Source organism: Thunnus albacares, chromosome 9 (assembly GCF_914725855.1).
Source record: "Thunnus albacares chromosome 9, fThuAlb1.1, whole genome shotgun sequence".
Lineage (NCBI taxonomy): Eukaryota > Metazoa > Chordata > Actinopteri > Scombriformes > Scombridae > Thunnus > Thunnus albacares.
Genome location: NC_058114.1, coordinates 34177797 through 34195382, shown reverse-complemented (window position 1 = coordinate 34195382; position 17586 = coordinate 34177797). Strand labels below are relative to the sequence as shown.

Genomic DNA, 17586 nt, shown 5'->3' with positions numbered 1-17586 from the left:
TGTATGTATATATATATATATATATATATATGTATGTATGTATGTATGTATGTGTGTACAAATGTCCTCATTCAGAGGAGGAGGGGTGGATGGAGGCATTAACCCAACGTTGGACATTGTAACAGGAGACTGCTGTTTGTTTCCTGTTTCCAACTATGATCGATTTCTAACTACGATCGTCCCCTAACCTTAACCCTGTTGTTATTGTAGCCATGACGACGAAGGTGGCCTAACTTTAAGGAAGTAGTAACTTCAACCCACACCGCATGTTTGTGTGGGAGTGGGGGCCCAGCCTATTTGACATTTTGTCATGTGACTCTGATGATGGATAGTATAACCACACTTTATACGCCACCTTTACTTTTCACCCGTATTACCATACAATAAGCTCAGCATTACGTCTTGAGTCCACTTGACAGGTCTGCGTCGTGTCCCGGCTGCAACATGGCATCATTTCCCTCCTCTCTCACCTTCAGAGCGTCTCACCTGTCTTTACGCTCAGTTTGATCTCTCTCTGTCTCACCCTCAGCATCCCATCATCCCGCCCCTCTCCCTCCATCTAACCAGGCTGGTTTGCTGTAATCTGCTGCAGTCTGCAGTGATTGGTGGATATGCCTGGCTGGGGTCACAGTGTCCTGTAAATGTGTCTCTGCCTCAGCAAGAGGATGCCACACACACACACACACACACACACACACACACACAGAGTACACAGTGTGTGAGTGCCCTAGCTGTTCTAACCAGTTATTCACATTGTGTCCACTCAGAGGAACAGCAAATCACTGCTTTTAGAGACAAAATTACAGACTCTGGCCGTATGTAGCTCAAGGAGAACATGTGTTGTGAAACAGACTTGCTGCCATTTTATTAACAAGCCTGACGGAGCCCAGATACTGCAGTGTTGGTAACACCTCAAAATGTGAGTGTTGCATGAATTAACATATCAATGATTTTGAAATTTATAGTTGTATGATTTATAGAGAGGGTTCTCTGGGTAGCATGAATGTGTTCAGTAAGTTTCATGGCAATCTGCCTATTAGATCTAGATATTTATCAAAACCTCTGGAGACCATGAATATCTTGATGACTAGCGAGCATGAAACTTGTCACTCAGGACCAAAGTTAAAGATAAAAGTGTCACTGTAAATTGTTTTGATTGACAGCCCATTTACTGGGACAGAATATTATGCCTTTTTCCCCAAGGCAAGATTTAGCTGCTTTAATTGTACCATGTCATGGCAAACCGTGAACACATCACCTCACAGCAGGAAGAGCCGTACTGCTGCGGTCTTTGCATCAAAGCCGACCACCACCAACCTGAGAAGATCTCCTCCCTTAAACCAGCCGTGTCTTGCACTAAACTCGCACTCAAGTCATGTGTGTCTGTGCCGCTGACCGGAGATTAAAGTCTGTGTGGGGCTTCTCGATCACCTACTGGTTAAAATACATTCCACATAACCACAGCATCCACGGATCGCATCCCAATGCAGACCTTTGTTGCATCTCATACCTCTCTCTCTCTCTCTCTCACTCTCTTTACTGATCACTTTAAACTGTATCAGGACTGTGTTAAGTCACCGCTGATGAAAACATTTCCAGCAGCTGCTCCGTTACAGTGAAGGAGACATTGGAGTTAACAGAGCTTTGTTAGCAGTGCTCTTCTTTAATAAAATTTGGTCTACACTACAAGATATGTAAGTTTAGACACTCTTTGGTCAGCTTTAAAGGACCAGTGTGTAGGATTTAGTGGCATCTAGTTGTGAGGTTGAAGATTGCAACCAAATAAATACCCCTCCCCTCTCCCTCCCCTTCTGCAAAACTTGTGCGAAAAATGTGAAAGGCCCTCTCTAGAGCCAGTGTTTGGTTTGTCCATTCTGGGCTACTGTAGAAACATGGCAGTGCAACATGGCGGGCTCCATGGAAGAGGACCTGCATCCTATGTGGATATAAAGTGCTTATTCCAAGGTAACAAAAACATGACAATTCTTATTTTCACGTGATTATACACGAATTGAAACATACTTATGAATATTATATTCTATTTCTGCCAAGTCAGTTCTGCCAGATGCCACTTCATTCTACACACAAAGTCCCCCTACACTGAAAAATGGGTTTTGTTTCTGTGCACAGACGTTTGTGTTTGCTTGCCACAAGTATCCCCACCCTGATAGAAAAACTGCATCAGAAATACCTGCACACACTGCACAGTCGTTGAAGGCAGAACATGATGTACTTTATGGGATGGTGATGTCAGTTCGTTAACGCGTCCATTCATCTGTCCAACATGATCCTCCAGAGCAACATATCTGAACCTGCACATGCTCTGCACACAGATATTATCTGTTCAGTACAAACACTGAAAGTAGAGTTAAAAGGCTTCATATTCTTTGTCTTATTGCTTATTGCTAGTTCTAGCAGTTAGAGGTCCAGCAGTGCATTTAATGTGGAGGCTGAGTGTCAGCATTCACTCTCTCCAGAGACTGTCCTCAGCCAGTGAAGGAGAGCAGGACAGGCAGTTTGTCATAGACCACACAGCTTCCTCTCTGACAGATGGGAGCTATTGACCTCTACATAGCTCTACCTCTCTGCACACACCAAGGAGGCTATTAAAGAGAGGGAGGGAGGGACAAATGGAGAGGCCAGACAGAGAGGGGGAGAAGATGGAGAGTTGAAAAAGACGAGATGAAGAAGAGAGAAGGTGAAAACAGAGATCATTTCACACATCAATGTGTCCTCGCATTTGAAATAAGTCCATCTAAAGTTTGACTAAAACTGAAACTAACAAAGTAGCCTGTAGTATCCTGTAATCTAAATAAGTTGGTTTCCACAGCTGAACATTTGATTATTTGTTAAATTCACACACTTTCACTGTGAGGAAAAGCTCTGCTAGGTCTGTCTGCCTTGTCCTCTCACTGCACTGTCAGCCTGCTCTGACAGACACACAGACCAAAAAAGAAAGTCAGAAAGCAGCCTCTTCTATCACTAACACGGTTCCAATCTGTGAGCCACTCTTCTAAAAACAAGGTCTGGGCAGAGGAGAAAGCTGGCTACTGTTCAGCGATTGACTGTTGGGCTCTAAGCACTGGTAATATGCAGGTGAGCTGAAGGCATCTTGTGTAGATGCAGAGGGAGCACTAGCTGCTGCTGCTGCTGCTGCTGCTGCTGCTGCTGCTGCTGCTGCTGCTGCTAGCTAGCTGTTCACGCTCCCCCTCCTGTGTAGATCTTACACAAGTAGTCTGTCCAATATTTTTGCAGCTGTTTTTATTCAACCTGATTACATAACCCAATTTACACTGACTGTTGGAGTCTTGACTGGTCCTGAGAACCTGTTCTCCAACCATCTGTGACAGCCAAATATCCCAACCCCTGGTTAGTAGTTAATGTTTAGACAAAAAGGGACGTATGCAAAGACAAAATCTAGAGAAGGGACCTCATCCTCAGCAACAACACTTTTCTCTCTTGTTTTCCTGGACATTGGTTCTCTGTCAGTCAGACTTTCCACCTAAAACAACAGCTGTAAAGCAAAGCTGAGTCAACCTCATCACACCAAGATCTCATCTGGTCCTTACTCTTCCACCTTTTTTAAAAACACTACATTTTCTCTGTATTATGTTGAAACTGACAGAAGTATACTGCATCCATCATTCTTTATTTCACTGAAACTTTGCTTTTGATTTACAACTTAACATATTATTTAATACAATAAAACAAATGAAAATGGCATGGCCAAAAATATTGGTACCCTAAACTTAATATTTTGTAGCACAGCTTTTGGAGGCAACAACTGCAGTCAAGCCCTTTCTGTAACTCTGTAAGGTTTCTACACTTCTCCACTGGTAGTTCAGCCTACTCTTCTTGAGCGAACTGCTTCAGTTCTCTCAGATTTGATGGGTGTCGTCTTCCAACTGCAAGTTTCAGCTCTTTCGACAGATGTTCAATGGGATTCAGATCAGGACTCATAGCAGGCCACTTCAGAACAGTCTAACATTTTCTTCTCATCCACTCTTGGGTGCGTTTTGATGTATTGTTTGGGGTCATTATCCTGCTGGAAGACCGATGACCTATGATGAAGACACAGCTTTCTGACACTGGGCTGCATGTTTCACTCCAAAATGCCTTGAAAGTCTTCTGATTTCATTGTGCCCTGCATAGATTCAAGACACCCATGCATGTATTTGTGTGTGTGTGTGTGTGTGTGTGTGTGAGAGAGAGAGAGAGAGAGAGAGAGAAAATGAAATAAGGAACATTTACTTTAACAAGTTCAACTCTGTAATTTCTGATTTCAAAGAGCTTTAATGACCTCTCAAAATTAAAAATACTCCTAGGAGAAGGAGACAGGACATATCTTGCTGCCCAATATATATCAACATGCCACAACCACACACACACTCACACACATTGTAGGATAGGCCCATAGGCCCATGTTCAGTGTTAGTGGTTATTCTTTTGCAGCAGTGCTGTTGTTTAGTTTGTTGCTTTTAAGTTTGTGCAGTTACCCTTGTTAGGACATTGCACTGACTTCCATTAACTGTGGACAACCTAACCCAAACCCAAACCCTAACCTTAACCATAACCAATTCATGTCTAACCCTAACCTCAACCTAACCTCAACCTAACCTCAACCTAACCTCAACCTAACCTCAACCTTAACCAGGACCTCAGAAATGATGTTTTGCCTCATTAGGACTGGGCTTTGGTCCCCATGAGGACTACTGGTCCCGACAAGGTCGGTGTTTATACCAGAAAAGGTCCCAATGAGGTAACAAAAACACACACGCACACACACACACACACACACACACACACACACACACACACACACACACACACACATGCGCACACACACACACACACACACACACACACACACACACATGCGCACACACACACACACACACACACACACACACACACACAGCAATGAAAACTAGCCAGTGGAGGGACAGTTACCATGTGGTCTGGAATACATGTAAACTGATGTACACGAAACCTTTTCATGTTTTGTGGCATGTTGCAGACCATGAAGTGCAAATGACATTCTGATAATATGAAATATGTCAATGCAGTTATTATTGGCCTATCTCAATAGAAACAATAAGCAGTAAGCAAGATGAATTCAGACCCGATCATTACTTTTACAAAGATGGCATATGTCATGACACAAGCAACCATTAAGTAAATCAGTGAGACCTGCTACAGCGTACCTGACCTTGAAGGCTGACTGTGTGGAGCTTGAGGGATGACTTACAGTGCTGGCAGCTCTCAGTCCAGTGGCAGACCCTTTATTCCAGCCTCCATGGCCTTCATACTGTGCCTGGCAGTGGTTTGAAGTTTGAAATAGAACCACCTCTTTGCTAGCTTTGACACATGCCGTTTGTAGCATTAATCCAAGCCATTACTCCTCTACTCACAATGTTGCAATCTACAGTACAAGCGCTATGCTTTGTCTTGTAACTAACAGAGTGGTGCACACAGTGCTTAGAATTAAGCCTGCAATTATCGATAGTTTTCATTACTGATTAACATATCAATTTTCAACATATATACAGTATATACAAATCGATCCACTCTATCAATTATGAAAAAACGTCCACCTCAAGTTGCCCACGGACCAAAGTGATGTTAACAAGCACAAATATATTCAGTTTGCAATGATATGGAACAGAAAAGCAGCAAAATCTCACATTTGAGAAGCTGGGACCAGAGAATGATCGACAAGTTTACTTCATAAATGATTAATGGATTATCAATTATCAAAATTGCCATCAGTTGACTTTCTGTTGATTACACAATTAATCAACTCATTCTTTTAGCACTACTGAGGACTGCTACTCTTATTTAGGATTTTTTAAAGGGGATTTTGTTATTATGCTTTTCCTTATTTTCAGACATATACATAACATGTCGCAATGTCAGATATGCTAAAAGTGGCCGACGTGTCAAATAACGAGGTAAACGTATGTAGCAGTAATCCCTGTGAGCAAAGAGCAGCAGCTTCAGACTGCTCTGAACGCTCAGTTGCCAACGGTTTTTTCTACTTTCAGCCTGAGCTGACGTCAGTTCGTGACAGATTTCATTATATGGACATCTGCCACGTGCACAGCGCTTGTTGTGTTTGCGTTTGCTGCTCCGCTCCGGGAGTAGCCATGACGCCATTACACAGCACAGCAAAGTAAAATAAGTAGTTTACCTGTTGGAGGTCTGTAGCTCTCCATAAAACATCTCACTGTGGCTGTTTCTGCTTGCACTATTCCTCCCTGTGTTATTTCTAACTGATCTGCTGAACAAATAGCTCCATATGTTGTTATTTCGACCTGTATTTAGCGCCACTAATGAAGTTCCACTAATTCAGTGAGGAACACGTTTTTACTTCCTGTAAATTCTTCACAATATAGGTCTCCCATTTGTCAGTCATTTAAAAGCAATAAAGCAGGAAATGTTTGGTTTGGTTTGCATTGACGTAAAGTTACACAACTCTGATACGTAAAGCTGGCCAATCAGAACAGAGTGGGCTCATCGGGAGGGGGGCCTTAAAGAGACAGGATCTAAAACGGAGTGTAAGAGAAAGTGTGTATATTGAGGGGCTGCATAAAGGGCCAGTATAGATAAATAGAGGAGTTTTTTTGAACTTTGAATCATGCAGAGTTACTCTAGTGGAATCCAAAAATAAAAATTTAGAGCTGAAATGAGCATAATAGGTCCTCTTTAAGGACTTCATATATACAGTATTAAAGGATAATTTAGTATGAAATTCCCCTTTTGTGTTTTCCCAGACACTCTGTCCTTACTGAGCTGCAGTGGAGGGATGGTAACACACAAAGGGAATTTAGTGCTAAGAAGACTTAAACTTTGGAAAGCACCCAGTGGATTTGTCAAACTCAGACTGCCGAAGCCTCATATTAGCTTCAGCTGAAGGTATTTTTGCACAGAATGAGGATTGTGGGTTTTGTCCCTATTTCTCACATTGATGTCAAACTAAAAGAGATGGCTTCATAGGCAGTGTTGAGAGGAGGAATCATTACACTGTACAATGACTCAATGTACATAAGGATGAGGATGTGTTACTATTTAATGGCAAATTGTGTGGAACACTCATGCAAGCTCAGTACCAACATTTTTACAGGGAGTATAAACAACTCAGTTTCAAGTCTTTTATTACATTAAAAAAAACGTCAAGCAGAAAAAAATAGGAGCTATTTCTGAACTCTTAGACATCTTAAAAAAAAGCTCATGTGATCAGCCCACAGATTAATAAGGCTTAGTTGTAGTGCATTATGGCTGCACAACACAACAGCTGATAATGCAGCAACTGAAATCATTTAATTTCTGTGGAATTTCTGCTGTTAGTGGACTCACATGCCAAGATGAAGTAAAGCAACGTGGCACGCAGTTCAAATTTGTTTAATTTTAACATATGAATTTGTTGACATTTGAGTGAACAGAGAGAGCTGGCGAGACCAAAATAGATGAAGCTATAGTATTATATGTTGTACCCAGCAGTGGAAGAAGTATTTAGATCATTTACTTGATGTAGTGAAAGTAAAGTAGTGGTTTGGTGCCTCTGACTGATATATTATTATATATGACATCATTAGATTATTAATAGTGAAGCATCAGTGTTAGAGCAGCATGTTACTGTTGTAGCTGCTGGAGGTGGAGCTAGTTTACACTACTTTATATACAGTTAGCTAGTTTAGTCCAGTGGTTCCCAACCTAGGGGTCGGGCCCCTCCAAAGGGTCAGCAGATAAATCTGAGGGGTGGTGAGATGATTAATGGGAGAGGAAAGAAGAAAAAACAAAGTTCTGATACACAAATCTGTTTTCAGTTTTTGGACTTTTTCTCTAATCTTTGATTTTTGCTGAAATATTGGATCATTTGAACATTTATTGAAATGAAAGCATGTGAGAAGTTTAGAGGGAAAAATCACTATTTGGTGGAGCTGTTAACAACTCATAGATATGTGAAATGTGACCCCGACTACACACTGCTTTTTGTAAGACGTCAAAAGCCAAAAAGGTTGGAAACCACTGGTTTCATCTTTAACAATGTGTTGTATTTTAAAAACTTGTTATATTACCAATTGTGTCAAATCTTCATCTGAAAAGTAACTAAAGCTGTCAAATAAATGTAGTGGAGTAGAAAGTACAATATTTCTTAAATGTAGGGGAGTGGAAGTATAAAGTAGCATCACATGGAAATACTCAAGTATAGTACAAGTACCTAAAATTGTAAAGAAATGTACAATATTTAGTTACTTTACACTTAGTTACTGTCACACCATCCAGTTTGATGTCACCATGTTCTGCTGGAGTATAAACTGCTCCAAAAGATATGCAGTATAAGACAGGTGTCAGTGATACAAATACTGTCACTTACCTTGAACCAACTGTTTTATTGTCGTATTGTAAATGGCACATGAACATTAATATACACTACATCAAACCTCCGAATGAATTTTTGCTGTGCCGCTGTGTTATGTCTGGGCATTAAGATTTGGTTGTATGTCTACAGCAGGTGTGTGTCACTAACGGCGGAAACAGGCATTAGGCTTATGCATGTGAATAATTGCATACTCATTTAGATTTATATAATAAAACATATGAACACAGATGCATGTTTTTTGCAAATGTGAAGAAAAGACTATATGTGTCTTGTCACTTCTCTGCATATGTTTTGAATCATGAATGTAGTTTGATGTATTTGCTCATGATTCCATGACTCTCTTACTTTGACTCAAAGACACTCAGAGCATCCAAATCAGGACAACCACAAGTGACTTGTTGAGTATCAGATGGTATTATCTTGTCTTCCTTGGTGTTGTGGTTGCAGTGAGATGTGATGTGTTATGTAAGTCACAGCAAACAGCCACAGGGGGAAAGATATTGTTTAGCCCGAGCACCAAGTGGTGCAAAGACCCTATTGTATTTGAAGGAATTATTATTATGATTTTTATTTTCCGGATTCAAAGGCATTTTTGAGGTGCTAGGGGTGCTTGAAAACTCACAAAACTTTGCACATGCATCAGAAATAGCTGATATGGGTCTTGGCATTGGGTGTTGCAAGTTAGTTCAGTGGCGCCCACTAACAATTTTCAAAGTCAAAGCCCTCACTTTTAAATTTGACATAGATGAATGAAATTTATTAGTCAGATGTAAATCTCCAGATTTTTTACCTTTTGCAGGCGTTGTACTTTAAAAAATTCCTCTGAGCAACTTCAAATTTGGTCGGTGACATCTAAAGACCTTTGCAACGCTAAATTGCGAAGCGTTTTAGTTTTCATGGAATTCTGTTGCTGTGACGACATAGCGAATTTTGATGTTAAGCCATGAAAGAGGAAGTCGTCGTAACTCAAATGTACATTTTCCAATCTGCCCCAAATTTCTTATGCTTGATAAGAGTCTCAGCCTGAACTAATTTACATGTCAATATTGACTCATAGTCATAGCGCCACCTACTGGCAACAGGAAGTTACAGGTGCTATACTTTTATTACCTCTGCCTAGCAGGTTAACCAGGTCCACCTTAAATTTGGTCAGAAAAGCTTGATGTTTAGACATGAAAAAGAAACCGTTGTAACCCGACTCCACATCGTCAGATCTTTCCCAAATTTCACGTTTGATAAGAGTCCTGGTCTGAATACATGTACAGGCCAGTATAGCACCACCTACTGGCAACAGGAAGTTATAGGCCCCATACTTTTACAAACTACTCCTGGCAAGTTGACCAGATCCACCTAAAATTTGGTCAGCTAAGTTGTAATACCTTGATGATGCTAAATAGAGAAGCTTTTGAGTTTTCATCAAATGCTGTTGCCATGGTGATACATTATTCAATATGAAACAGGAAGCTGTTTTTGAGGTGCTAGGGGTATTCGAAAACTCACAAAACTTGGCACACACATCAGAACCCGTGAACTTCCAAGAATATACAGTGATTGGGTTCATGCATCTTTGGTGGGCTCCACAGCACCCCGTAATGTGTTGCAGGCTGTAGTTGGGATAAAGTTGCTACGGTATTCACAAAATTTGGTATGCACGTTGCTCTCATCATTTTGGACATATTTTCATCAGCTCCACCCAACTGGGACTCAGCCATGCTGAATTTTGTGTGTTTTTCCTGTATTTTATGCAAACATTTTCAAACTCCTTTAGAGGGTTTATTGGATTCATTTGAAATTTGGTTGGTATAACCCATCAGACTAATGTGAAACTTAATTGCAAAGTAAAGTCAATACCTCGAGTGATGATGTCATAGGTGATGTGACAACACGCCAATTTAGGCACTTTACATGTATGGAACTTTTCGAAACTTTTCTTAGAGGATGTAACAGGTCAACCTCAAATTTGGTCAGCAAAATCTCAAGACCTTCATAATGCCAAATTGCAAAGCTTTTGAGTTTTCGGGGAACGCTGTTGCCATGGCAATGCTGAAATTACCATGAAAGAGGAAGCTGTTGTAACTTGACCTTACATTACACTTGACCAAATTTCTCATGCTTGATAAGCGTTTAGCCCTGAAGACATCTGCATGCCCATACTGAGTCATGGTCATAGTTCCACCTGCTGACAACAAGAAGTCAGCTTTATGTGACAAACATTGTCCAATTTACATGAAATATACATGGTATGGTCTATGCATGATATACAGCAATATGACATATAATTAGTGGGTGTTCTCTAGTGCCACCTAGTGGACACAGGAAGTGAAATTTAAAGGGGACATATATGTTCATGTTAAAAGTGAAATTCGAAGTATGTGTTCATTGTACATTTGATATGCAGCAACATAATGTAAATTTAGTCTGTGTTTTCTAGCACCACATAGTGGACACAGGTAGTGATATTTATCTCCTACAAGCAATGTACAATATTCGTGAAAATGTATATCCATATCAGTTTCCCTCATTTAAATGTATTGCTGCGTATCAACTGACTTCCAGCAGCGATACCCTGGCTGTTGCTCCCTCTGACGCCGTGAAGAGCAAGGGCCTGTTCATCACTGCTTGCAGCTTTAATTGTATTTGTCTTTGATCTCCACAAACTGGCTGAAAAGCAGACTTGGTCAGAATCAGAGCTGCAGTCATTGAAGCACTGTGTGTTATTTGATAGCTCACTGTTTTGTTGACGTAGCCTGTACACAACATACAGGAACATTCTGTAGAATCACTTCAACGCAGTTTGAAACACTTGGATTGTCTTAATGTATGAATAAAAAAACATTTATTGAACAAACAGATATAGTTGACCCCAGTCCCACTCAATATTACTGTCTTATATGACTTATATAACAAAAATACAAGCTGAAGAAAGTACAGACAAAAGTGCTGTTTCTTCCATGGTGAGTCACCTGCCAGACTAAGGTCACCTGTAACAACAAAAGCCATCGGATAAAGGTGAATGACAGGAACAAGAATGAATAAAAACACCATGATCTGTGCTCATACATACTGTCAGTCCCCTGACAGTATGTATGAGCAAGAGAGAGGCTCCACTGCTGGCCAGTGGTGCCAAAAGAAAATAAATAGAAGACATACTCACTCCAAAACTCTATGTCTATGTTTAAAAACTAACATGTATTCATGTTCAACAAAGATTTGCTTTTGTGTGTAAAATGAGCTGCTGTGTTCAGCAGTGTGTTGGTAAAGTTGACTGTGTGGACTCAGTATTGAACCATACATGGAACCAATTGTAAGAAAAAAACAAACTGTAATTTATTTATGGACACATTTTTTGTATCAGAATTTTGGTTTGAACACAACATATTATATCCACATTCTTTCTATCCAGACATATGATATAATTGAATTATAAAGTCACATTTGTTTTGCTAGATTACATTTTTACTTACAATCCTGACATTTAAAAATAAATCATTTGATAAATTTCATGTATTTACTTATTCATGACAAGCGTTTTAACAGTCATGGGATATGGAAAGTAGGATTTTCATAGGAATGAAATTATTTCACCAACATTGAGAAAGTCTTCCCTTCTTCTCCATAAACTGAGTTGTACCAAAGTTTGATTTTGTGAATCATTCCACTCATGCTGTTTATGAAAGAATTCCCGCCTTTCCCATCTGTATCTCCTCTGTGCCCGTCAATGTGGGATTTGCTGTTGCCCTTGAGAAATCTCTCAGTCAGTGTAATCTATGTGAGCAGTGTTTTATTAGAGAAAAGGGAAATGAAGGAGAAGGATCTGCAGGCTGACTCTGCAGTGACAGAGACAGATGGAGACAGATTGGAAGAAGCACAGAATGTGTAAGTTGATTTGAAGGTCAAATGATTGTGAATAATTTAAGGATAAGGATGGTGAGAACAATGTTCCCTGTGTAGTTGGTTAGAAGACTAGCAGACAGAGAGAGAGAGAAGAGGTGGATATATGAAAAAGTGGAATGATGGAGAAAGAGAAGCCTTAGACCACAGAGGTGGAAAGAAAGAAAATGAGTTAGAGCTCTGTGAGTCTGGAGCATGTTGTAATGCTTAATCCTGCCTTCTTTGTTTCTCTCTCTCTCACACACACACACACACGCACAGACACACACATATGCATATTAACATCCACAAGTACACAAACACTCACATTCACGCTGCCACTATTCAGTGCTGGCCCTGGGGATCAGTGTGTGGAAGTATTTGGAGATGGAGGGTGGCCAACGCTGCAATTGATTTCACACCTCCCTCCCTTTCGCCTAATTCACCTCTTGTTCTTCATCTCACACCACTCTCTCTTCCTCCTGTTGTCTGACTAACAAGCAGAATGTGAGGGCCCACTCACTGAAAGGAGTGAATTAGTGGATGTGAGCTGATGAAGTAATGCTCTGTTGTTGCCAGAGGCTGCTGTTTAGAGGATGGTAGCTGTGTCCCTGCATCAAATATTACTGTCCCTAGAAAACCTTCAGCTCCACATACTTTTGCTTCAAGTGAGATGTGATGGATTGAAAACTGGTTATAATCCAGCATGATACATGAATACAGTTTCACTACAGAGTAATATTAAGGCAATTTTCTGAAATTTTTTGTCATGTCATCCATTGGAAGTCAAAAATACCCAGACCAAACTAACTTTTAATCACCATTAACAATCATGGGGAAAGTTGCTTTAAGGTATGCTGTGCAGGATTTTCTTAAAAAAAAACTCTGTCTCTCCACTGCTCCACTCTGCTCTCTGTATCTGTGTCATGGATAGGGATGGGAATCGAGAACCGGTTCCAAATTATAATTTGGAATTATATACCTCAAAGCTAATCAGTTCCTTTTATCAATGCCCGGGCATGTGATGTTGACAGAACAAAAAAGGCGGAACTCAACTGGAGGGGAAGTGCAGCCTCTGGACTGCCTACACACTGCACACGCTAAAGTTATCTTCAGCTATCTTGTAATTCTTTTTCAAAAAGGCAGCGGCTATAAACATGTTTTGATTAACAATTACCTTTGCGAGACAAATGTGAAGTATGTCGTGAACTTTGTATGCCGTCACCCAGAGGCTAACGTTAGTGGAGTGGAGCAGAGCAGCGATCAGCAGTAACAAAGGAGACCAGCTGACCAACAAACATTGCAGCAGTAAACATCTTAAACCAACTCTGAGGTGAAGAAAATAACTCATTGTTCAGTCTGTTTCACCTCAGAAACCCTGCACCCACTCACTATGTTGGACAGCAATGTCTTTCCCCGGAGCTAACGGTGCATCAGAGGCTGCTCTTCACTGCTGGAGACGTGACGTTCCAGTAGCCTCCCCCTCATTTTGTTATTCTCATACAGGCAGGAGACTGTAAGATGCTTTCAGATTAATTCATTCATTAATTAATACAACTAACTTTTGGCTTTGGGATATTTATCTTATCTTCCAGTTATGTTTCATATATTCAAACAGTAAAACAGTTGCATTGACATTGCAAACCTGTGTAGGCCTACTTTTTTTTCCACAAAAAAATTGATCAGGAATCAATAAGAGAACTGATAGAGAATTGGACCAATAAGCAGAATCAATAATGGCATTGGTATCAATAAAATCTTATCAATCCCTAGTCATGGATGTATAAAGAGCTGCAGGTCTGTGTGTCTTGACTGAGGACGGGGCTGAGCTACACACAGCCGACAGGATGAAGCTCTGCATCTACATAAAGTCCAGCATCTTCCTGCAGGGTTGTGCAGAGGTGTGGCCGTGTTTATTCGTGCTTTAGAACATAACGGCCGTGAAACAATCAGAAAATCACATTTTATTCAAGGCCTTGTTCTCACTATAGTCGCTCGCTTTCTTCATTCACTCTCTAGCTCGCTTGACCATTGCTTCTCTCTCTCTTTCTCAATTTAATTCAGTTCAATTCAATGAGGCTTTATTGGCATGACCATATTGAAGTACAGTATTGCCAAAGCACATTGTACAAAGCAGTACAAACAGGGAGAAGTACAGATTTTAACATACAAACAGTAAAACATTATGTTAACAACAACCATTTTAACAGTATTTTGTAATGCAAATAACATTAATTGTTTATTAATTGTGTGCTTGAAGGAGGAAAAGAAAAAAAAGGAGTGAAAAGGTGGCAAAAACAGAAAGCTGAACTTAACTGATGGATATCAGCAATCATAATAATAATAATAATAATAATAATAATAATAATAATAATAATAATAGTTTTGATTTGGAAAATTAAAAGATATATACATACACATATAAATACATACATATATGCATATATACATATGTACATATACATATATACCTGTATATACACATTTTGTTTATGTTTTCTTTTTTGTCTCTCTCTCTCACCTGGGGAGGAGGGGTCAACTTTGAATGCTTTGTTTTCAAACACCAACTGACAAATCCTGCATAGTATGCCTTTAAAATGATGCTGAATTTCATGAAAATAACATGATTTAAATATGAAATGTGAATTCCTTCTCTCTCATCATGAGTTACTGTCATGAAAATGAAATCTGCAACCTAAACTTTGCCCTAACTGCCATAGACAGTAAACCTGAGCGCATATTCATATTTGACATTTTTATATTATGGAAATCTATGGCTGCCTATATTAAGATGAAGTTCTTTAATCAATCCAATTTACAAGTTGCTTTCCATTTGTGTGTGCATAATGTATGACAAAAGTAAAATTAACATGCTAAAATTCAGTTTTCATTTTTAGGTTTTAAAATGCACAATTACCACCAAAGGGGAAATGAAAATGACTATACAAAGGGCCACTTCCATAATTCAGATCCAAAAGTAATTTATTTCAAGTTGAGATTGCATATTGTCTGCCAATTTGAAAATGACGAGTCACTTCACATTCAATGTCATCACCATTATGGCTGTGTTGTACTTTTAAGTACACTGACATGATTTGTCATTAGAGAAACTGGGTCTTTTGAGTGTCTTTGTAGTCTGAACGTGATAACCTGCATGGTTAATAGAGATAATGATGTACATTCTTAGTCTCTGCTTGAAGACATTCATGGTGTTGCACACTAAAAATGATGAAAGTATTTGTGTAAAGAATAAAAATGAGAGAAGTTCAAACCCTGCCTACCTGTCCAATCATTCACCATTCAGGCAACCGCTTCATTTAAAGTATACTAAGTCCTAATTCTACAACGGTGGAATATTATACAGTATTATAAAATGACTGTGTCCAGTGTCGTAAAATCCCGTCTACTAAGACGGTATATACTAATATATATATATATATAGAGTAGGGCTGTAGTCAACCGAAGAAAATCTTGGTCCACTGAAATTGTACGTAATCTCCAACTAATCGATTAGTCGCGGGGGGGGGGGTTCCTAGGTGATGACGCAGAGGTTGACTCACATTTCAGAACAGCGCTGCACAGAGACTCCCAAACGCTATTGATTTTCGAATGAATCAATATTAGGCGTTATTTTTTGCATTAAAATATATATTTTTGGCCTGGCGAGGGTTCTCGTTATAATTCTAGGTGAAACATTGATTCAGTAAACGTTCAGTACATTCAGTAAACGCTCAGTAATTAATGAATTACTAATTACGCTTAATTAATTAATAAGGTTTTATTGATCTGATTCACCGGCTTTCTCGCTACCAGGGCTCCTTCTCTTCATTCATTCCTCTCTGTAGCTCGCTCAACAGCTGTTCTCTCTCTCGCTGGTGCACTCTCTCTCTTTTTCTCCGTCTTTTTTAAAGTGTCTAGAGTCTACTTTACTTTTAACATTATCAAACGAAGAGAAATGTCCTCCCCTCATGCTAGTAACGTCTTTGTCCTCCACCATGGCAGAGTTTACAACTCTGATCAGTCTGATCTCCAGCTGTGATTGGCCACCAAAGACGAGAGAAAAAGAGAAAGAGAGCTGAGAACACCAGTGAGAGAGAGAGAGTGCAGCTGTTGTCGAGCGAGCTAGAGAGTGAATGAAGAGAGGGAACGCTGGTAGCGAGAAAGCTGGTGAATCAGATTAATAAATCGTTATTTTCTGATTGTTTCACAGTGGTTACGTTCTAAAGCACAAATAAACACACCCACAACCCCCCCACACCTCCTCTCAATCCTGCGGCTGTACGCTGCACCGCCTGATTTGGTCTGAATACGGTCTTAGGCCTAGCAGTCTCCATCAGGTTGGGCGAGTTCAAAGTTCCAAAACAACGGGGGTGTTTTGAATACACCCCCGTTGTTTTCACAGGTAATTTGTTAGTCTGTCCCTCCCACCGCAGGAAATAATTTATCCTGGATCCTAATTAAATCTGGAAAAAGCTATTGATGTAGCACTTCTCTCCTTATGAAAATAACACAGCGATTATTCGACCAATGAGAATTTAGTCGGATGAGAGCATATCGACTAACTAATCGACCTGTTGACCAGGAGACTACAGCCCTACTATAGAGAAGTATTGTTTTGGCATCTTATAAGCCTTCAAACTTAAACTGGAAAGAATAATTGGATCATATGCCATCCACACCCTTGCAGACCATTACTTTTTTTATCATCAGGACTAAATCAGGAAAAAAATACATACAATTCTCTCCACACAAACAGGGCTGTGTGGCTTTCTTTGAAATAAAGAGAAAAAGAAAAAAACAATACAATTCTGAGAGAAAGAACAACAGCATGACTCCCACATGGAAATGTGATTCCACCTCATCTTTTAGCATATGCATGTAGAAAAGAAACACTGCAGGAAATATTTATGTCTTGTAACACATCCCATATGATGTTCTTTCATATTCTGCTACTTTTCCTAACTCTGCCATCCAGTCTTGAAGAGAAAGCTCCAGGTGTCTTTCACTTCCTGAGAATAATTCATTGTTGCCAACTTGGTCCCGTTCTGTGATGATTGCAGGTCTCCTAAAATACAAAATCCTTGCATTTAAAAGACTTACTATTCATGGAACATAACCAGAATAGAACACAGCGTGGCATTCTGACAAAAAGTTGAGGCCATGTAGATGATTATTACAGTTGTCACCAAGGAAATTAAGTGGGAACTGCATCATGAAGGCAGTCCTGTATGGAGAGCACACACGGCTTTAAAAAAATATTTTTTTCAAATATATATTAAAATATATAATGTGATAGACAGCTCTTCATCACTCCGCCCCCGATCCTTAATTAA

At 39.8% G+C, this 17586-nt stretch overlaps 1 protein-coding gene across 2 annotated transcripts in view; it reads left to right on the top strand.

The window, feature by feature from the left end:
* arhgap39 (Rho GTPase activating protein 39) overlaps positions 1-17586 on the top strand; it is a 103581-nt gene that overhangs the window by 64563 nt on the left and 21432 nt on the right. The window contains exon 1 of one of the 2 annotated variants that reach the window (XM_044360551.1): positions 8182-12259. The exons of the other annotated variant lie outside the window; for it this stretch is intronic. Within the exon in view, the coding sequence (XP_044216486.1) occupies positions 12045-12259 (215 nt within the window). The 5' untranslated portion in view covers positions 8182-12044. Of the gene's footprint in view, positions 1-8181; positions 12260-17586 lie in introns of those variants that run through there. 2 annotated transcript variants of the gene reach the window in all.